Source organism: Giraffa tippelskirchi, chromosome 1, assembly GCF_054371585.1.
Source record: "Giraffa tippelskirchi isolate mGirTip1 chromosome 1, T2T-mGirTip1v1.2.pri, whole genome shotgun sequence".
NCBI classification, from domain to species: domain Eukaryota; kingdom Metazoa; phylum Chordata; class Mammalia; order Artiodactyla; family Giraffidae; genus Giraffa; species Giraffa tippelskirchi.
This window is the reverse complement of record NC_137275.1, coordinates 53018118-53040992: the sequence shown is the minus strand read 5'-3', so window position 1 is coordinate 53040992 and position 22875 is coordinate 53018118. Positions and strand designations below refer to the sequence as shown.

Genomic DNA, 22875 nt, shown 5'->3' with positions numbered 1-22875 from the left:
CAGGCATTAAAAAAAAGAAATCACTGAATTACTTCAAAAGGAAGCTCTGCTGAGAAAATGCCTTGTAAGCCCCTATGTGGCCAATGCCAACCTACACCCCTTATACACAGCTCCCTTGAATCTGTTTCAGCCAGGGGAAGGAGTGCAGTCCTCAGCCAACATGAAGTCAGAGGAGCTGAGCTTCGAAGTGAGGATGCTCTCAAAGAGCTCTTCAATCTACCCTCCATGAGCCTGGGAGAAGGTCTGGAGGAGTATCATGATGGAATTTCCCATGTGTTTGGGTGCTTGTGTGGTGTGTGCACACAGGGACTTTGTGCTGTGCTCACACTGTGCAGTTAAATAAAGCTCCTTGCAGCTTAGGATCAGAAAGAAGACCTGTCTCATATTAGATGACTGACGAGCATTAACAATGTTGGAAAACTGGTTTGTGGGGCCTGGAGGGTGGAAGCAAAGTTCAAGGTCCTTGGCTTCAATTACTTGAGTGCCCCTACCCTCAATCTACTGATCCAGCAAGAGGCGGAAATGAGAGCTGGGAATTAGCTGCAGAAAGTTTCTCTGCTGCCTTACTCCCAGGTGTTCTGGTTGGTTAAGACCACAACAAGGGACAGCAGCGTTATTTGCTCCTGAAGGGGAATTTCCCAACAATTCTCAGAACTGGCAAATAGTTTCACCTTCTGGCTTCTGATGACTGGGGTCGAAATAGGCTTGAGTAAGGAATAGAAAGCTTTTAGCTGGTAGAAGATACAGAAGAGCCTCATATTTTTCTACCCCTGCACTCCTCGCCCTAACCTGCCTAACTGAGAATCTGCCTAATTGAGAAAAAGTCTAACAACTGGTGACGGCCATTTGGGAAACCCACTATAGGAAAGTTTGACTTGAACGTGGTCAAAATTAGACCATCCCTCAAATTCTAGATAAGAAGGCCCAGGAGGCCACAATCCTTGCCTAATCTCCAGCTGCCTTTGAGAAGAGGAACCCATGTGCAGATGAAAGTGCCGAGGAAGTCACCTCAAAGAGAGAGAGTTGGGATTCAGGCTGAATAGATGCATTCTCACTCTGGTTTATACTGACCTGTACCAGGCTTAATGGCAACTGGATTGACGGCAGAGATTTCCAAATTCGGTACAAGTTCATATCCTTTTTCTTGCTGTTTTCCTTTTCCTTCATGATATCGGCTATATATACCACGGCCAGCGGAATATCCCCCAAGGTAGGAACCCCTGGGGCCCGGGGCTCTGTTGCCAGCTGCACCTCGACCCCGGCCTCTTATGCTGCCTGCTTATAATAACAACACAAAAAATGATGAGCTACCAACAGCGACAGTACAGGAGGTGGATCTTAACCCAAGATTCTTGGCACTTTGGTATCTGTCCTGGCTCTAAGCTGCAGGTGGCTACACCTCTGCTCTTTAGTGAGCTGGGAAGATGCTTCAGACTTTCTGGGTCCAGCCTAGATGCATCCTAAGATTTCCGCTTAGTACACAAGATGAACTTGAAGGGTGAGTTCCTAGGATTGTAACTGCCACTCCAATAAATAAACATTTTCGAAGATGGTCACAAAACTAGATGTAGAAGGGGAACTGCTAGTTCATCTTCCTCATTTTAGGCGTGAGAAAACAGGCTTCAGGAGCTTAAAGGGGCTGACTAAAGTCAGAGCCAGTTAATCAGAGGGCAGGACCCAGAACTCAAGTATTTTGCTTTCCAGTGTAATGCCTGCTTTCAGTACAGGCTAGTCAGTGACTAAAATCAACAAAACAGCACAAACAAACCCAACAATACTGTGCCCCCTACTCCCCAACATTCTAAAGGTTTAATTTCACAAGCAGGTTTTAACCTAAGAACCAGAGACTTGCCCTCTAGCCCCACGTTGGATAAAGGCCCTGGAAGGGCAGAACGCAAGAAAAGCTTGCACGCTGCACATGATGGGTAACGTTACCTCACACTGTATATCTGAACCATCTGCATTTTCCTCAATGCTGTAGAAGTGAATGCCTTACGTGGAACCAACACCCCAACGAGGGTGAGTAGGAGGGGTCGCCTTCCACCAGCTCAGTAAATGACAGCCACCATCTCCCCAATGGCATCCACCTAGCAGACGTGTCTCCTCCCTACTCCCGCCCACGCAGGCAAGGAACACCCCCCACCCCCACTAACCTTTCACGAAGTAGTCCCTGTTGGGCCCGATGAGCGCGTTGTACGGGTAGCCATAGTAGGCTAGCGTGTAGGGGTCGCAGGAATACACGTAGCTGGGCTGTTGCACCACTGCTGCCTCGGCTGCGCCGCCACCCTTGGCTGCCTTCTGGTAGCGGGAGTACTGCTCCTTGTCCACGGGCTTGGCCAGCGTCACCTCGAGGCACGAGCCCTCCAGCTCGGTGCCGTTGAGGTTGTTCATGGCGTGCACGGCGTCCTCGCGGCTGGCGAAGTGCACGAAGGCGTAGTCGCGGATCTTCTTGACGCGCTCCACGCAGCCCGGGTTGAACTGGCCGAAGCTCTTCTTGATGGTGTCCTCGGTGGTCTCGATCATGAGGTTGCGCACGTAGAGGATCTTCACGGTCTCCATCACGTCCTCGTCCACGTCGATCTCGGGCTCGGCCCAGTCCACAGCGATCTGGTGGCCCCACAGCTGGATGCGGCCGGGCATGAGCTTACGGCGCGCCATGGCGGCGGCGCGGTGGCTCTCGTACTCCACGAAGGCGAAGCCGCGATTCTTCATCTTGTCGGCCGCGCTGGCGTAGACGATCACGTCGAGCACGCCCTCCGTGACCTTGGCGATCTCCTCCAGGATCTCCTCGCGCTTCTTCATCTTGGGGATGCCCCCGATGAAGAGACGGCAGTTGTCGACGCTGCAGCACACGCCCAGCAGGCGCCCGGGGCGGATCTCGTAGTTGTTGAGCTCGCGCACGGCGCGCTTGGCCTCGTTCTTGTGGCAGTACATGACGAAGGCATAGCCGCGGTTCTTGCCGTCGAAGTCCATCATGAGGCGCAGCTCGTAGATGCGGCCCACCGCCTCAAACACTGGCACCAGCTCGTCCTCGTACACGTCGCGGGGGATCTTGCCCACGAAGACCTCGCAGCCGCGCTGTGGGTGCGGGCCCTCCCAGCCGGGCGGTGGGCCGCCGTACTTGCGCTGCCCATTCTCCTGCACCATGCTGTAGCCCGTGCGCTCCATCAGCGCCAGCAGCGCCGCCTCGTTGGGCGCACCCGCCACGCCCTCGGGCACCTTGGCAGAGGACCCGGTGGCGGAGTCGCTGCTCATGGCTGTGGTGGAATCCTCTGCGGTCATAATGTCAAAGGCATCCACGGCCGGTGGAGACCTGGGGAAGGCAGGAGGGAGAGGGTGAGCCTAGAATCTACACCAAGTTGAGCCACAACTTGACTACAATTTTTTTTTTCTTCTTTCTTTTTTTCTTAAAGCCATCCAAGACTCACGCTTAACTATCGAGTGGTTAAATGAGAAATGATGGGGACTTCTCTGGATGAGCGGCAGCCCTAAAATAGTCTAAATTAAGCAAGTTGTTTTGCAGGAAAAACCAGAAGTGACTCAGGAAAAAACATTCAGAAGGAGCAGGTACTTCCCCTTAATCAGTACCCCCAACAGCTTTGAAGCATAGAGAACCTGCTGTCATTGTGGGTGCAAATCTCACGTTCTTGAGGCAGTTGGCAACATCTTTTGCTTAATTCCTGAACTGTCAGCTCAGATTGATTTTCTTTTAGTTATAGCATTTTACCCCCTTTATTTCTTTGGCAGACAAAGCCTGCTTTCTTTGCTTTCTCTTTAAAGAGGCTTTTTCATTTAGGAATGGAAAGAGGGCAGTGTATTTATATTGTTAAGGAAAAAACTGAGGAGGTGTTATTATAGAAGATACAGAACTGTGTGCTGAAGCTTTTTACAGGAAAGAAATGGAACATCCACAATAATGAAGGACTTGGGCGAAGAGCTGGTAAGTCTGATTTTTATGGTGTCATTTCCTGTCAGCAAAATTCTTGATATGAACCATTCATGGATTTGGAATCAGTGCACAAAGAGCTAGATTAGGTTCAGGCTGGGGATTTTTTAAACAACAACTATCTGGTAAACTACAGGATAGTTTAGCACTGTCACATGCATTATCTTATTTGATCTTAATCTCCTTTCATGGTAAGTGATAGTATCATTAGTCCCAATTTGTCTATGGGGAAATAGGCTCAGCGAGGTTGAATAAATTACTCATTTCACACAGTAGGTATCAGCTCCTATCAGGACTTAATTTCAAGCCATCTTGTGTTCTTTCTTCTAAACCAGTGCTGGGCAATAGAACTTTCTGTGATGATGGAAAAGCTGTCAGTAGCCACAAGTGGCTACTGAATACTTGAAATGGGACAATTGCAGAGTTTTTCATTTTATTCTAAAATTAAATAGCCACATAAGTGCAAGTCTAAACCATGACACCTTCACTCCTTCAGAACAGGGCTCTTAGAAATGATTTAAAATTATACAGTGAGATTAGCGCTTCTTATTGTGCCTTTGTAAAGAATGGCTCTGATTAAGCTTTTTCTTAAAATGAAGTTTATTTCATTTTTTTGGATTATGAACGTATTCAAGTAAATTTTATGGAAATTAAGAAAAGTAGGAAAAGAATTTATTCCTAATTCTCCTACCCAGTGATAGCCACATAAACTTTCCCATTTTTCTTTTGATAGTTTCTTTGGGGGGAATGGGGGTGGTGGAGCTAGGCTTCCAACAAGTTTATATCTGCTGCTTTACTTCATTTTATAAGCATTCCTCCACATTCTTAAAACTGTAAAAATATGATTTATAATAGGAATATGGTTCATCCAATTAAATTTTTGTTTTCATTTTTTACAATTTACTACTGGGAATTCTACACAAGGATATTAAGGGAAATTTCAAGGTTAATTAAGGTACATTTGCTCATCTAAAGAAAAAAAAAAAGGAATGATAAGGACACAACAGAATGTTTGTTTTTGCCTGTTGGCCAGCCAGTACTACTTTGGTTCATCTGCTGAAACATCAAGCAGCAGTACAGTTTCATGGGTTAGTGAGTGGCCACTGAACTGATATTGAAGCTGAAACTCCAATACTTTGGCCACCTGATGCGAAGAGCTGACTCATTTGAAAAGACTCTGATGCTGGGAAAGATTGAGGGCAGGAGGAGAAGGGGATGATAGAGGATGAGATGGTTGGATGGCATCACCGACTCAAAGGACATAAGTTTAGGTAAACTCCAGGAGTTGGTGATGGACAGGGAGGCCTGGCGTGCTGTGGTTCATGGGGTTGCAAAGAGTTGGACACAACTGAGCGACTGAACTGAACTGTAACCAGAGTGAGTGAGTGATTGTGTGTGAATCCTAGCTTGAACACTTCCTAGTTGTATGACCTGAAGCAAGGAAATTCAGCTCCTTCATGCGTCAGTTTCCCTATCTCTAAAATGGGAACGATGATAATAGTATTAACTTTGTTAAGTTTACAAAAGTTAGTTAATAATACAAGCATTTTGAACTGTGCCTGGGAAATTGTAAATGCTCAAGAAATGTCAGTTATTATACTTCATCCAAACTTCTGGGCAAAACTTCAGATCAATTTAGTTTTAGAGTAGTTTTGACATTTTCTCAGTTCTTTAAAAATATCTGTTTGATATGGTTGCTATTCTTATTTTTAATTTTCTTTGCTCTTCAATTGCTTGAAAGCTGTTTTGGCAACATATCCAATTATTATGAAGCCTTTTTTCTGGTTTAAATTTGAAAATAATACAGTTCCTGGAGTTTTGTGTTGAAGCAGAAATTTCAGTATCAAATTTGAACATGAAGATCTTTCCCTCCTTCCAAAAGGAAGATAAGGATATATTCTTAAGAAGATTCTTTATACAAACACCTGTGCACTTATAATCTGTGACCTGGGAAGGAAATGCCAGGGATATATATAAACACGTATGAGGGAATTCAAGATCTTAACATGGTTTAACTATATAAAACAGTGGCTAAAGTCCAAAGGAATAGTCCTTCTCTCTCTTCTGAGAGATGTAGAGTTGACTTTTTCTTAATACTTTCATAATTTTACTTTGAAACTACTCTTTAACTCTCACAAAAAGCTGTATGATGCCAGGGTAAGGGAGTCATTTTCAATTCCAGCCCTATTAATTTCACCAGAAAATCTGTTGCTTTCAGTAAGTAGTTATAGCTTATTCTCTTGCACCTGCAAGCCAAGAAAAGCCTTTTTTTCCTGAGCTTTCATCATCTGGGATAAATGAATCATGTTACTGGCCCCCTTTCCCTTTTTACTTTGGCCCTTAGGAAGTTCGGAATTGAATTTGTCACTTTAGTTTTATAATTGTGTAAGACATTACAGCACACTCTCAGGTTCATCTGATCTTGGCTATAGTTTCATTTTTTTAGTCTCCTATATCCCCAATGCCATGAATTTAGCTATGTATATTATTCATCTTACTGTTTTCATGTCCTTGGAAACTATCTCATATAATTTTGGAGTTAGGAAAGGAATAAATGCATATACCCATGAAAAAAAATATATAATTTGCATGAAATATAAATTAGTGTAGTATTTCAATGAACTATTTTTACACTACAAATACTGACATAAAAGCAACTAGAACCACAATGAGATACCACTCTGCATCCATTAGCATGCTATTGTGTGTGTGTGTGCACACGCACACACATGTGTGCGCTCAGTCATATCTGACTCTTTGTGACCCCAGTGACTGTAGCCTGCCAGGCTCCTCTGTCCATGGGATTCTCCAGGCAAGAATACTGGAGTGGGTTTCCATTTCTTCCTCCAAGGGATGTTCCTGACCCAGGTATTGAACCTGGGTCTCCTGCACTGCAGATTCTTCACCACTAAGCCACCTGGGAAGCCCTAGCATGCTATTATAACCAACCAAACATACAAACTAATGAAGTAATATAAGTGTTGACAAGAATGTAGAAAAACTGCAACCTTTGCTCATTGCTGGTGGGAATGTAAAATGGTACAGCTACTGTGGAGAACTGTATAGCAGTTCCTCAAGAATGTAACAGTTATCACATGATCCACCAATTCCACTACTGGGTATACATTCAAAAGAACTGAAAATTGGGACTCAAAACAGATATTTGCACACCATTGATCATAACAGTATTATTCACAGTAGGCAAAAGGTAGAAACAACCCCGAAGTCCATTGACACATGAATGGGCAAACAAAATGTGGCATGTGTACTCAACGGAATATTATTCAGCCTTAAAGAAGAAGGAAATTCTCACACATGCTGCAGCATGGATGAACCATGAAGATACCCTAAGTGAAATAAGCCGGGCACAAAAGGACAAATATTGTATGATTCCACTTTCATGAAGTACCTAAAGAGTCAAATTCATAGAAAGCAGAATAGTGGTTGCCAAGAACTGTGGGGAGGGAGAATGGGGAACTATGGTTTATGGCGTTTCAGTGAGAGATGATAAGAAAGTTCTGGAGAAGGGTGGTAGTGATGGTTGCACATCAGTGTAATGTATTTAATGCCACTGAACTGTACATGTAAAAGCAGTTAAAATGGTTCTTTGTTATGTAAAGGTTAACACACATAGTGAGAATGCTCAGAGATACAAAAAGGATAAAAGTAAGATTCTGTAAAGTTAGGATTTCATTAGAGGCCATTACAAATGGTATATTGCATTAGTTTAACACATTCAAGAAAATCTTATGGTCTACAAACTCCATTCTTCTTATCTTTATGTCTAAGATGCCATAGTTAAATAAATTACCATGCTGTTTAATGAGTTTTCAAGGCCAAAGGCTTAGATGTGTAAAAGATATATGGCTTATTTAATGTCTTAAAAACAGGGGAACTATATAGCATTAGCTGTATGACCCTTCTTTCAGAGATGAAACAGAAACCTTATTACAACTAGACATGCTTTCAACCAGGGCTTGGCAAATTACACCATGGTCCAAATATAGCCTGCCATTTGTTTTTTTAAATAAAGTTTTATTGGAACAGTCATCTTCCTTTTTTTTTTTTTTAAAAGATGGCTCTTTTTCTATTTCAGTGGCAGACTTGACTAGTTTAGACAGAGATTGCATGGGCTATAAAGGCTAAAATATTTACTCTCTGGCCAGATATAGAAGAAGTTTGCCAACCTTTGTTCATGGAGAACATCTGCTGCTGCTGCTGCTGCTAAGTCGCTTCAGTCGTGTCCGACTCTGTGCGACCCTATACACGGCAGTCCACCAGACTCTGCCGTCCCTAGGATTCTCCAGGCAAGAATACTGGATGGAGTGGGTTGCCATTTCCTTCTCCAGTGCATGAAAGGGAAAAGTGAAAGTGAAGTCGCTCAGTCGTGTTCGACTCTTAGCGACCCCATGGACTATAGCCTACCAGGCTCCTCCGTCCAGGGATTTTCCAGGCAAGAGTACTGGAGTGGGGTGCCATTGCCTTCTCCGTGGAGAACATCAATGAGACTAAATAACAAAGATTGTTCTTGCTAAGGTATTACAGTCACTTTTCCCTCTGTTTCCTATGCTGAGCAATTACTTAATTTCAGGACCAGTTTTAAAGAGTCTTCTCAAACTGCTTGCCCCCCCACCCCTGCAATTCTAAGCTGTTTCCCATTTAACTACACAGTCAAATTTATGAGACCAAAAGAAGAGACATCTGCTGAAGAATGCTGGCTCAGCTCCTAACACTTACATGTGAACAAAATTTCTTAAGATTTTAAATTCATTCATTCTGCACATATTAATTGAGCACCTACTATGTGCCGAATACCAGTGGACCTCGTCCTCATGGAGCTTACCCTGGACCTTGACGTGTGTCTTAAGAGTCTGTACTACAGCTGCCCTGAGTGACTCCTACCATTGAACTGAAATGATCCATGCAAATCTCCCAGTGCAGAACCTCAGGCCAAGTGCTCAAGAAATGTTAATATAAGAAATGTGAACTTAAAAATCTTACCCAGTCTTAAGACTGAGTTAAGAATATTCCTTGTGTTTACAGGGAAACAAGAGGCTACCCCAGCCAACCTTAAACCAGTCAGAATGAGAAGCCTAGCCTGTGAATTCTGGTGTACACTGGCATATCAGAGCCTCCCAGATTCCGTTCATAGCAGGTAAGTTGTCTGGCAGTGTGATTCTCCACTGATGACGTGGCTCAGCCATCCGAGTGTAAGCCTGTTTCTCACCTAACCTTTGGCTATAGCAGTTTGCAAGAGGCTCTTCCAGAAAGAACCTGCAGAGACTTGCTGCACTGGGCTCAGATGGTCCCATAGCCCACAAGGGATGCCAGATCCCTGGCAGCAGGAGCTTCCCCACACAGAGCCACACTCTCACACACTGAAAACGCATTAGTCTTCACTGAAGGCTGCTCTCATTAAACAAACATGGCATTATATTCAAAAGAACTACACATTTATTCATAGTTTGGCATGTAAAACAGGAGAATATACTATCAAATCAAGCTATTATTATTTTGAACTATTAGCTAGAATTTTTGTTGTCTTTGTTTTAGGTTGAGTTAGGGCTTGTTGGCGTAAAATGACATCTCAGGGTTAGCTCAGGCTTAAAGCAGAAATCATCAAGGATTTGAATTCCCTTAATACTGGTTTAGAGTACCTTTCAGTAGGATTTTAAGTTTGAAGTGGGACATTTTTCTTCTGGCCCTGATGCATGGCCTGTGGGATCTTAGTTCCCTGACTGGGTATTGAACCTAGGCCCATCAGCATTGGAAGTGTGGAATCCTAACCACTGGACTACTAGGGAATTCTCTGAAGTGGGACATTTTAGAGGGCAAGGGATAACACTGTACTGGGAAATATTCCCAATGTTTACCAACCAGTCTTTACCTGGGATCAAAAGCAGGCATGAGTTTACACTCATGGTAATGCAAACTACCAGTTAACTTTGGTTCACAGCCATGTGTGTGTGTCTGTGTGTGTGTGATTAATATGCAATCTGGAGTTGGAATTCTTGGGAGAGTTTTATTTGCTCACTAACAGACACACTGCAACTTGAAGATAATATTCAGTGGTGAGCAGTGTCTTCCAGCACTAGCTGAAATTTAATCCAGTAGAAGGTTTTAGAATTTATTCAAGAGGTAATTCTGGCTCTGTTTGCAGTTAGAGTTCTATTTTTATGTCCCCTTATTTATAACATAAAATGTGTCTTTACTAATAGTCACTTTTAGGCATGACTCAGCATACACAATGTATAGATATAATAAAATATATATCGTACTGGTGACAGCAAGGACTTTGGAGCTGAAGAAACATGAGTTCAGGTCATGACTGCCACTTACCCGCCATGTCATATGAGGTTCCATGTCTACATCTCTAAGATGGTTCTAGTAATAGCACCCATCTCAAGAAGATTGGTCCCAAGATTAAATGATATTTAATACCACACATGAGGGGGAAAAGAATTGAAGACCAGCGTCTACAAAAAGTTTCCAAGATTTGGCCTCACCCTGAGTGGTTATCTTACTGCTCTGTGCCAAGTTACCACCACCCAATAGAGTAAACAGCAGAGCAGACACTCCCACCACCGGGCAGGCCTCTGGGTATGAGGACAGGTGGGCAGGCCTCTGGGCATAGGGACATTTCTGTTACCCCAGAGCTCGAATGTATAAAGGAGTTCTGCTCAAAATGGAGGCAGGATACTTAGAAATTACCTGGGGGCCCAAACAAAAAGCTGAAGCACAGCAACCTTTTCTACCTCAGTCAGCAACCTTGTGCTATTTGAAGGTATTGCCCTTGGGACACACAAAAATCCTCCCATGATTCTCTTTTATTTAGGGAAAATCCTGGAAGGATAAAGAGGCACTAGAATAGTGGCACTCTGGGCCACACCTTCTGTCAGCTCCTGGCTAATTCTGAAGAGTTAATTCATAATGGGTCTTCAACTGCACTGATGCTGGTACAAATTTTGTTACGGTAAAGCACATCATTCAGTGAATGACTGATAAACAGGTGAAAGCCGAGAGGTTCACTTTTCCCAGGCATTTCTATCAACATATCCCTGAAATGAGGCACTTGGCTGTGGGTTCCCAGGGACACTGGCTATGTACTAGGAGAGCGGTAGAACCACCTGCCCCAGAGGGGTGGCGTGGGGGAACTTTCTGCGGGGTTTTGGCAGCACATAAATACCTGTTAAGAATCTGCTATCTGTATTCAGCCATTAAAAAGAATGAGATAATGCCATCTGCAGCAACATGGATGGCCCTGGAAATTGTCTTACTGAGTAAAGTAAGTCAGACAGAGAAGGAGAAATATCGTTTGATATCCCTTATACATGGAATCTAAAAAAAAAAAATTGATACAAATGAACTTAACAGAAAGAGACTCACAGAGGTAGAGAACTAATTTATGGCTGCCTGGGGGCAGAGGAAGGGATAGTTAGGGACTTTGGGACAGACATGTATACACTGCTATATTTAAAATAGATAACCAACAAGGACGTACTGTATAGCACATGGAACTGTCTGTGCTCGATGTTATGTGGCAGCCTGGATGGGAGGGGAGTTTGGGGAGAATGGACACATGTGTATGTATGGCTGAGTCCCTTCATGCTCTGCTGTTCACTTGAAACTGTCACATTGTTAATTGGCTATACCCCAATACAAAATAAAAAGTTAAAAAGAATATGCTATCTGGTTTAATAGCATTACACACGTATACTTCTTTCTCAACAGGTCGATGGGCAATGCTGAAAAAAAATGAAACCTGGAAATTCGGACACATCTGCTTCCTGAATTAATGTTCTCCCAAGCTGTGAACCAGAGAAGGCAATGGCAACCCACCCCAGTACTCTTGCCTGGAAAATCCCATGGACGGAGGAGCCTGGTAGGCTGCAGTCCATGGGGTCGCTACGAGTCGGACACGACTCAGCGACTTCACTTTCACTTTTCACTTTCATGCATTGGAGAGGGACATGGCAACCCACTCCAGTGTTCTTGCCTGGAGAATCCCAGGGATGGGGGAGCCTGGTGGGCTGCCATCTATGGGGTCACACAGAGTCAGACATGACTGAAGCGACTTATTAGCAGCAGCAGCAGCAGCAGCAAGCTGTGAACAAGCAGTAGAAGGGACTTCTAGTTTCACCCCCTATCTTGGCTCTTCTGACCTACACCTTTGAGGGGTCTGGCTCAGAACAGAAAGGATGACAGGCCTACAAATACCGGAGAGGAGAAGGAAAAGCAGTGATGGCTTGTATCATAATAGTAGCTTGAATGTATATAGTGTTTGGCAATTTAGAAAATTCTTTGATGTATGTAATTTAATTTCCTAAAATCCAGAATTTGAGCTGCAGAGAAACCTTGGGTGTCATTTAACCCAAAGTTTCTGAACTAGATTCCCTACTGCCATTGTGGGTGTGATAATTCTTGGTTTGGGGTGGAGGGGCTCTCCTGTAGACTGTAGCATGTTTCACAGGATCTCTGCCCTCTACATTCCCAACCCCCTCTATGTGTGACAACCAAAAACGACTCCTGAGAGGCAAAACTGCTCCCTGTTGAGAATTACTGATCGAGTCTACCTAGGAGTTATAAACAGATTATACACTTAGATGTGTGTGTGCGCTAAGTTGCTTTAGTTGTGTCTGACTCTTTGCGACCCTAAGGACTGCAGCCCACCAGGCTCCTCTGTCCATGGATTCTCCAGGCAAGAATACTGGAGTGGGTTGCCATACCCTCCTCCGGGGGATCTTCCTGGCCCAGGGATCGAACCCAAGGCTCCTGCATTGCAGGTGGATTCTTTACCGCTGAGCCACCAGGGAAGCCCATACACTTACACATGGGAGGTACTAATGAAATAGTAGTATCTCCACACTCAGCATGGGCTTGGTATCTTGACCTGGCTCTTCCCGTCAAGGCTATCAAAACTGAGACATGTGCAAAAGATTTCAAAGGTCCAAAGCAATGTCTCTTTGATATAAAACTACTCAAATTAATTTGGAAACCTATCAATTTAATTTTTCAAAGCAAAGAACTACCACCATAAAGCCCTATCACGCTGATTCTGTTGTTAGACTAACTTGCCATCCAGCAAACTGACAGGCCTAGGTCACACAAATACCACTTTTGCAATCAGGCTAAGGATCTGCCAAGCTATAGAAATGCCTTATTAAATTCAGAACCCTTGGCTTCATGGACTTGTGAAAACTGCTGATAATCCGGTTTTTAAAACTTAGACCTTTTTCTGGTGTCACTGCTGGCTTCTAATTATGTCAGAAGCTTCACTTACGATTCAGAATTTTGTTTTTTGACACACTATGAACAACCATTGCCCCTGGAACACAAGTCAATTCACTGATACTAGAATCAACCTCTGTACCCCTTAGGCAGAAGGCAGTGATCTGATAAAATAGATGCTCAAACAATGTGCATGCATTCATTCAGTCACTCATTTATTCATTCATTTGAACACTTGCTGACTAAAATGGCTGAACACTTGCTGATTGCCAGGCGATGCAGTCATGAATGCTGCACAGTCCTTGGGGTTCCCAGCCTAGCAAGGGTGGACGAAGAAGCAGGGAGAGAAGAGACGGCAGAGCAAACACCATGAGCAAAGACGGGCAGCCACATAAGGTTATTTAACCCTAGGACTTCCCAGGTGGTGCAGTTGATAAAGAATTCACCTGCCAGTGCAGGAGATGCAAGAGATGCTGGTTTGACCCCTGGCTTGGGAAGGTCCCTTGGAGGAAGAAATGGCAACCCACTCCAGTAGTCTTGCCTGGAAAATTCCATGGACAGAGAAGCCTGGGGGGTTACCATCCATGGGGTTGCAAAGTTGGACATGACTGAGTGCGTGCACACACACACAGGAGATCACATATGTTCTTTCAACAAACATGAGTGCCAAAGGTATGATCATAGCTTTGCAAAGTTTACAAGCAACAATGGACTGTGGGTCAAAACAGAACCCAAAGAGTGACCCAGCTTTAACAGGTGGATGAGGACTGAAAATCTGCACATCTGGCTAATTATATTTAGAGACAGATGGAAACTCTGCAAGGGTAAAGCTGTCCTTATCCACCTATACCTAAAACTACATTATCATATATTGATTGCATTACTGCAAATATAATACCCAATGATGTTGTAATAGAATGAATTAATTAAAATCATGAAGATCAAAGTCAATTTTATCGAGCATCTTTGCTGACTGCTATCATTTACTGCAGTGGGATGATTTCAGAGGAGGACTGTACTCCTGTATTCCACAGCATCTCCAGCATTCCTGGGAAAGTTGTTGGAGAGTGTTATTTCCCTCATATGCTAAGAAGAGAGTGGCATAAAAGAGAATAGATGACTTAAATGCAACTTAAATGCAATAGATGACATAAATTCCCTGGAGGGAAGGAGATGGACTAGAAATAATCTCTTACAAAATTTCTGTTAATGTATGGTTTAAAAACTCTCAAGTTGAACACTTACTGTGTACATAAGACACCTTAAGGAAGTTATCTGATTTTTTGAGATGTCCCTATGAGATGAAGTTTAAAAGGTGGGCTCTAGAGCAGGGAATCTGCAAACTGCAGGCAGAGGGCCAGATTCAACCCTGAGGCTGTTCTCACGGAGTCTTGTTGGACTCAGTTTGTTTACAGATTGTCTATAGCTGCTGCTCCGCTGTAACAGTGGAGCTGAGTTGCTGCAGCACAGACAGTATGGCCCACAAAACCTAAAGTGTCGACTCTCTGGCCCTTTCTAGCAAAAGGCCTGCTCTCTTAGGTCAGATTTCCTAGGTTTGAGCCTCAGCTCTTTAACTGTGAAGCCATGTGACAGTGATGTAGTTGTTTATTTAAAGTCTTTGTTCCTCACCACCCTCATCTGCAGAATGAGACTGAACTGGTGGTAACAACAATCACTATCCCGAGGCGTGACTGTGAGGAATAAATCAGATAATAATACCAAGTCCTTAGAACAAAACCAAGTATACAGTAAGAATTTGAGAAACGTTAGCTATTATTGCCTCCTTTTTAAAGATCAGGAACTTGAGACTCAGAGTGATCAAATAACTTACCCAAGACCGCTCAGAATTGAAACTTAGCTGATGACAAAGCCCAGGGTCCTTTCTGCCATGGTAACTCTCTGTGCTGTGTTGTTAGGAATAGTGGAGTTAACTGCAGCCAGGGTTTACAGGGTAAAACTACTATCAGTGAGAGATGGACCTTGGTTGACAGAGTTGAAGGAAACTCAAGCACAAATCCACAGTAAAACTGTTGGAAAACCATTCCTTTCTATAATACCAAATGCCTCATCGCACCACCCCACTTCCCCCACTTCAGAGAGTGCTGCAAACTGTTCCATAGCCTATTTCCGGCCCTTTATAAAGTAGTTAATAGGTTCAAATTTGACTTTTTAGACTTAAAAAAGAACTATTAAATTCTTAAGTGGAAATGTTTAAGGACTAGAATTCACATAATCCGAATGTTTGAGAATATGGGACTCTGATATAGCAGTGGGAATGGGGGCTACTCACCCAGGCTCTGGAATCAGACCTAGCTTCATACCCTGGCTCCACCACTTAAGAAGCAAGTGTTGTCACACCAGCCATTTAATCTCCCTAAGCCTCAGTTTTACCATCTATAAAATGGTGATAATATACCTCACGATGTTGTGAAGATTAAGTGAGATAATGCATAGAAAATACTTAGAAAAGTACTTGGCTATCTTAAGTGCTCAAATTTATTATTTTGTATTTTATACACTATATGATTTTTAAATTATTATTATTTCAGTTGAGCAAAATAGATGTTTTTCAAGGATGTACTCTTGGGAGTACAGCCCCATGTCTAAGTCACACCTAAGAATCACAAATTTTCTGCTTAATTTTAAAAGCTAAAGAATCTGAAGGAATTTACTCCCAGATTTTTGTGGACAAACTGAAAGGGAACTTCTATAGCTATTACCTTCTATATTGATATAGGAAATGCATCATTATAACCACACATTTCACATGTGGTTATAATGATGCCTTTTTCAAAGCTAATGATTATGCAAAAGAGCAAATACTATGTTCTTTTTGATATTTGTTCAATTGTGTATTACCTTTTTATTACTACTTAGTATACCTACACTAATGCTTTGTGTCTACCCATTGAATGTAGTTGTAAATACTGTTTATTAACTATGATATATTCAAATTACCACTGCAAGTTTAAGAAAGTTACCTGGGAGTAATATTCCCAGAAAAGCTTCATGTGTCAGCATTGGAATATATGAACTGGTGGTTTGATGGATGGTAATTTTTATCATAAAAATATTCTTTAATTTGCAAAGGGATTTATCATAGAGTTCCTTTAGCTAGGAAGTCCTCTTTGTCATCTAGAATATGATTCAAGTTATTGAAAAATTGATCTCTCTCTATATATATCCTTCCTGAATATACCTTCCCTATATCGATATAGACCTACAAACTATGCCAAAGTATCGGTCCTGTTTTCTTGATGGAGAAACTGGATAATCATGTGCTTAAGCTCAAAATCACAATTATACAGTGATAAAATGGGAATCACAATTTAATAAAGGAGCTTCATCTTTGGGAGTACAGTCTGTAGTTTAAAGTCTGTTTGATAAATGGTCCATTTATATTCAAGACAAATCTGGACCGTCCAAATATAGAAGATATATATATATACACACACACACACATTTTAGAGTATATACACATATACATACTTTAGAGTATATATATTATATTCTAAAATTTGTGTATAAAGAGTATTTTTCATTCTTTTAGTTTCTTGAATTTATACCAAAGTAGATTTAGAAAGTGAACTTTCCAAACATAAAAGTACATAGCTTTATGATGGTGTGTAAATTCTCTTCCTTTCGCCCAGTTTCAAAGTATATTAGCAAGTGGTAGTTATATAGTAATAGTATGGAATATTATTATTGTGCCATATTATACATGAGTACATGCTCTATGGGTTATGTTCTTTTATTACCTTCTGATGGTATGTCAAATTGTAGTATACAAGAATATCATAGGTCTTCTTGTAAGAAACATGACAAATTGCCTGTTCTGAAACAAAGACTCTGAGATGGAGTGACATAGACAAACATTAGCTTCAGTTTTAGGTGTGACCTTCTGATTTTGTTTGGTTAACATTAGTCATCTCAGTTCTGACTAGGGAACAGTATCTGCCAGCACAGAAAAAAATCAGATCCTGTTTAATGTTGATGTCCTTGTATTTCATTGACAAGTATCCCAAGGCACCAGTTACAGTGAAATAGAAGTTGGCCAGAAATACCCTCAACATTGATTAAGCCATGGGTTACTTTCTTCTACAAATATTTAAGTTGAATGTGGGGTATTTTTGAAGTTAAAAATATTTTCAAATACCACAGCAATATGACTATAATAGGCTCTTTGTGAGAAAGCATATAAAAGGAAGTAAACTTTCTAGTGGGAGGCAAAGACAATATGCATTAAAATGCAACTTTAAACTAACCCCCAAATTACATTTTCTTTTCATCCACTAAACATCTAAATGTTATTCTCCCTTAACTAACTTTCTAGCTTTGTTCTTCCTCTGGTGATACTTGGCTTATTATTATTGCTATTGTTATTACTTTTGCATATAGTGAAAAACGAAAATGATAGTTTAAAGAACATGTGCTTCTAGCAAAAGTATGCCTAAAGTTAAACCCTAGTACTCAGTAGCTTACTTCTTGTTATAAAAACTTGGACTCTATTAGAAATGGGGCCATTTGAGAGAGGGCCCTTTGTAACAGAAAAAGTAAAATTTACTTCCTATTGTGAAGTGATTGTAGACAGTTTAGCCTATTTCCACTTTATTCTACACTGTTTGAAGTGTATTAGAAAAAATAAAGAAACATAGTTTATTTCATTATTTATAATTGAAGCTTTTCAAAGGCAGAGACCTTAACTGGTATCCCCAGTGCCTCGCACAAAATGAAGAAATGTTTCAGTAAAGGAAAAAAATTAATGAAAGAACCAATGAATAAGCATTGTCTTTTATAAGAAATGTAGTAAGATAAAGCTAGAAAAAGAATTGTAATATTATATATAACTACCAATAAAATTGCTTTGGATATCCTATTTATATTTAACTTTTGTGTTTTACCTGCATTTAGAACTATGTACAAATAGCCATACAGAGAATTGTCCAGGGAATAGATAGGGGAAATTCCCTGGCGGTCCAATGGCTAGGACTCCACACACTCACTATTGAGGGTCTGGGATCAATCTCTGGTTGAGGAATTAAGGTCCTACAAACCACGAGCCACACAAAAAAGAATGGATAAGTCCATTTTGGCATCGTTGTTTCTGTTACTTAGTTGCTAAGTCGTGTCCCACTCTTTTGAGACCCCCATGGACTGTAGCCCACCAGGCTCCTCTGTCCATGGGATTTTCCAGGCAAGAATATTAGATTGAGTTGCCATTTCCTTCTCCAGTGGATCTTTCCAACCCAGGGATTGAGCCAACATCTCCTGCACTGGCAGGTAGATTCTCTAACACTGAGCCACTAGGGAAGCCCCAGCTTTGGTACAGGAGCTGGCATTTCTAATACACAGCTCAGGCATCAGCAGGGTCAAGGGGAAAAGACCCACCAATCACTGATTGATGGAATATAGCCAAGGCTCCCAAGAGTCTTCTTGGAAAGCAGGCACTGGTCAGGCAGCTGGAGAACTTCCATGACTCTTTTTTTTTTTTTTTTTTTGCCTGAGATGATATGCTTAGCTTCTACTATATTGTCTCAGAGATTTGGTAAGAGATTTTATGCTGCCACAAGGAAGTAGACACAAAGACAGGGCCTGACCATGAGAGCAGTTTCCAAACGCTCTTTTATGGGCGGGTCGCTAAGAGTCGGACACGACTGAGCGACTTCACTTTAACTTTTCCCTTTCATGCACTGGAGAAGGAAATGGCAACCCACTCCAGTATTCTTGCCTGGAGAATCCTAGGGACGGCGGAGCCTGGTGGGCTGCCGTCTATAGGGTCGCACAGAGTCGGACACGACTGAAGCGACTTAGCAGTAGCAGCAGCAATATCCTGAAAGGTTGGGTGTTACAGTGCTTGAGCTCACACACTGTTGTAGGGTCCTTTTCCCCCTGACATTTCTCTGCTCCTGGGCAGTTCTCTCCCATGCAGTAGTGAGTCCTGATGACTTGGAAGAGAAGCACAAACTAATCTGATGCTGGATATAATACATAAGTTCACAAATGTCTGCACAGGAAATCTCCACCATCCAGTAGTGTCACTTCTCTTGCCACACAGGCAAGCACAGCCTCTTGTTCAGGGGGTAAGAAATGGGGAAGCAGCACTGGATCTCTGGTCTTTGGGGAGGGGGAAAAAAAAGCAATACTGCCATTTTTCCTGTTTATTCATATTTCTTTCATCTTTTCTTTTTTTTAATTATTTTTTTCTCTTTCTCATCTTAAATTGTCACTTTATAGTCCTGGTTTTCAAATGTAAATGCACGGTTAATAAGTACTCCAGATGATCACATAGGAATAGAGTGATGCTACAGTCAGCAAAAACAAGACCGGGAGCAGACTGTGGCTCGGATCATGAACTGCTCATTGCCAAATTCAGACTTAAATTGAAGAAAGTAGGGAAAACCACTAGACCATTCAGGTATGACCTAGATCAAATCCCTTATGAGTATACAGTGGAAGTGACAAATAGATTTAAGGGACTAGACCTGATAGACAGAGTGCCTGATGAACTATGGACAGAGGTTCGTGACATCGTACAGGAGACAGGGATCAAGAAAATCCCCATGGAAAAGAAATGCAAAAAAGCAAAATGGCTGTCTGACGAGGTCTTACAGATAGCTGGGAAGAGAAGAGAAGCGAAAAGCAAAGGAGAAAAGGAAAGATATTCCCATCTGAATGCAGAGTTCCAAAGAATAGCAAGGAGAGATAAGAAAGCCTTCCTCAGCGATCAATGCAAAGAAATAGAGGAAAACAACAGATTGGGAAAGATCAGAGATCTCTTCAAGAAAATTAGAGATACCAAAGGCACATTTCATGCAAAGATAGGCTCGATAAAGGACAGAAATGGTATGGACCTAACAGAAGCAGAAGATATTAAGAAGAGGTGGCAAGAATACACAGGAGAACGGTACAAAAAAGATCTTCACGACCCAGATAATCACGATGGTGTGATCACTCACCTAGAGCCAGACATCCTGGAATGTGAAGTCAAGTGGGCCTTAGAAAGCATCACTATGAACAAAGCTAGTGGAGGTGATGGAATTCCAGTTGAGCTATTTCAAATCCTCAAAGGTGATGCTGTGAAAGTGCTGCACTCGATATGCCAGCAAATTTGGAAAACTCAGCAGTGGCCACAGGACTGGAAGAGGTCAGTCTTCGTTCCAATCCCAAAGAAAGGCAATGCCAAAGAATGCTCAAACTACCGCACAATTGCGCTCATCTCACATGCTAGTAAAGTAATGCTCAAAATTCTCCAAGCCAGGCTTCAGCAATACGTGAACCGTGAACTTCCAGATGTTCAAGCTGGTTTTAGAGAAGGCAGAGGAACCAGAGATCAAATTGCCAATATCCGCTGGATCATCGAAAAAGCAGGAGAGTTCCAGAAAAACATCTATTTCTGCTTTATTGACTATGCCAAAGCCTTTGACTGTGTGGATCACAATAAACTGTGGAAAATTCTGAAAGAGATGGGAATACCAGACCATCTGACCTGTCTCTTGAGAAACCTGTATGCAGGTCAGGAAGCAACAGTTAGAACTGGACATGGAACAACAGACTGGTTCCAAATAGGAAAAGGAGTCCGTCAAGGCTGTATATTGTCACCCTGCTTATGTAACTTATATGCAGAGTACATCATGAGAAATGCTGGGCTGGAAGAAACACAAGCTGGAATCAAGATTGCCAGGAGAAATATCAATAACCTCAGATATGCGGATGACACCACCCTTATGGCAGAAAGTGAAGAAGAACTAAAGAGCCTCTTGATGAAGGTGAAAGAGGAGAGTGAAAAAGTTGGCTTAAAGCTCAACGTTCAGAAAACTAAGATCATGGCATCTGGTCCCATCACTTCATGGGAAATAGATGGGGAAACAGTGGAAACAGTGTCAGACTTTATTTTTTTGGGCTCCAAAATCACTGCTGATGGTGACTGCAGCCATGAAATTAAAAGACGCTTACTCCTTGGAAGGAAGGTTATGGTCAACCTAGATAGCATATTTAAAAGCAGAGACATTACTTTGCCAACAAAAGTCCGTCTAGTCAAGGCTATGGTTTTTCCAGTGGTCATGTATGGATGTGAGAGTTGAACGGTGAAGGAAGCTGTGCGCCGCAGAATTGATGCTTTTGAACTGTGGTGTTGGAGAAGACTCTTGAGAGTCCCTTGGACTGCAAGGAGATCCAATCAATCCATCCTAAAAGAGATCAATCCTGGGTGTTCATTGGAAGGTCTGATGTTGAAGCTGAAACTCCAATACTTTGGCCACCTCATGCGAAGGGTTGACTCATTGGAAAAGACCCTAATGCTGGGTAGGATTGGGGGCGGGAGGAGAAGGGGACGACAGAGGGTGAGATGGTTGGATGGCATCACCGACTCGATGGACATGGCTTTGGGTGGACTCCGGGAGTTGGTGATGGACAGAGAGGCCTGGCGTGCTGCAATTCATGGGGTCGCAGAGAGTCGGACACGACTGAGCAAGTGAAGTGAACTGAACTGTCTGATCAGTAGCTGTTTGTTTTAATCCTTGTTTAAATAACACACACACACACACACACCCCTTTTTACCAAGAATTCACCACTTGAACAAAATGTGGTAACATACGGTTTTAAACTAGGGAAAGGAGAAGAGTTGGTCATTTATGAATTATTTAAATGCTAAATGTCTAATTTTTTTTCAAGGTAGAATTTGCAGGTTTGGGGGAGGAGAGGGAAGTTGTTCTATTCTGAGGAAAGACATATTTTAGAAGGGAAAGTGAGGGGCGGTTGGAGGAGAACCAGTTTTCCCAGTGTGTATAATTTAACTAGGCAGTTAAAGTTGGTTGGAAATTTACATAGAAGTTACAAAGAGTATAAATGGTACACAGAAATCAAAACTATATTATTTAAACCCATGCAATACAGACTGAAATTTAAGAAAGGAAATGTACAGAAACTTATATCCAGAGTTTTCCTGAACTTAGGGTGTTTAGAATGAAATGGTCAAGTGTCAGGAAGTTTACGATTTTTCAGGTATAATAAACTTCTGGGACTGTTGTTTGAGACATAATTGCTGTTCACGCCTCACACAGTCTGTACTTTCCTTGTGTGCACTCGGAGTTAATATTTCAATTGAAAAACTAGCATACCAGCAAAAACGTCTCTGATTTAAGCTAGTCATTTATTCCAAGTCTCACAGGGAAAGACTGGATATTCTCTGAGTAAATAAAGTGTGAAATGACTTTAATGCTTCAGGGGAAATATACTATATCAGTCTTGCAAACTGTTTTTAGAAAGCACAGCTTAGTCAAACGAGAAAATTTAATAGGCCTAGATATTTCTTTTTTCTCCAAACTGCCTTTTATGGCATAGAGAAGATGAGGACCTACAGAAGCAAACAGTTTATCTCTGTAAACCAGTCGCCATAAAAAACAAGAGGGGACAGACTGGGTCAGTGCGTTTCTCATAGGTCTTGAAATCAGTCTTAGTAGATTTAACACTCATTTATTTGAGATTTGGATGCCCAATTGCCAATCCTGGGTTCTGATGTAGAGTGTCTAATTCATGCGTGTGTGCATGTGTGCTCAGTTGCTTCGGTTGTGTCTGACTCTTTGCAACACTATGGGCTGTAGTCCACCAGGTTCCCCTGTCCATGGGATTCTCCCAGCAAGAATACTGGAGTGGGTTTCCATGCCCTCCTCCAGGGAATCTTCCTGACCCGGGAATTGAACCC

The 22875-nt window shown here is 42.2% G+C and overlaps 1 protein-coding gene across 25 annotated transcripts in view; it reads right to left on the bottom strand.

Moving 5' to 3' along the window:
* Positions 1-22875, bottom strand: part of RBM47 (RNA binding motif protein 47) — a 179607-nt gene that overhangs the window by 7340 nt on the left and 149392 nt on the right. For 10 of the 25 annotated variants that reach the window (XM_081591845.1, XM_081591834.1, XM_081591823.1 and 7 more), the window contains 2 exons: positions 2154-3313; positions 1072-1278 (listed from right to left, as the gene is read on the bottom strand). In XM_081591845.1, the coding sequence (XP_081447971.1) occupies positions 1072-1278; positions 2154-3282 (1336 nt within the window). In that variant the 5' untranslated portion in view covers positions 3283-3313. Of the gene's footprint in view, positions 1-1067; positions 1279-2153; positions 3314-22875 lie in introns of all 25 variants that reach the window. The other 15 variants (XR_014082467.1, XR_014082466.1, XR_014082469.1 and 12 more) reach the window with 3 other exon arrangements.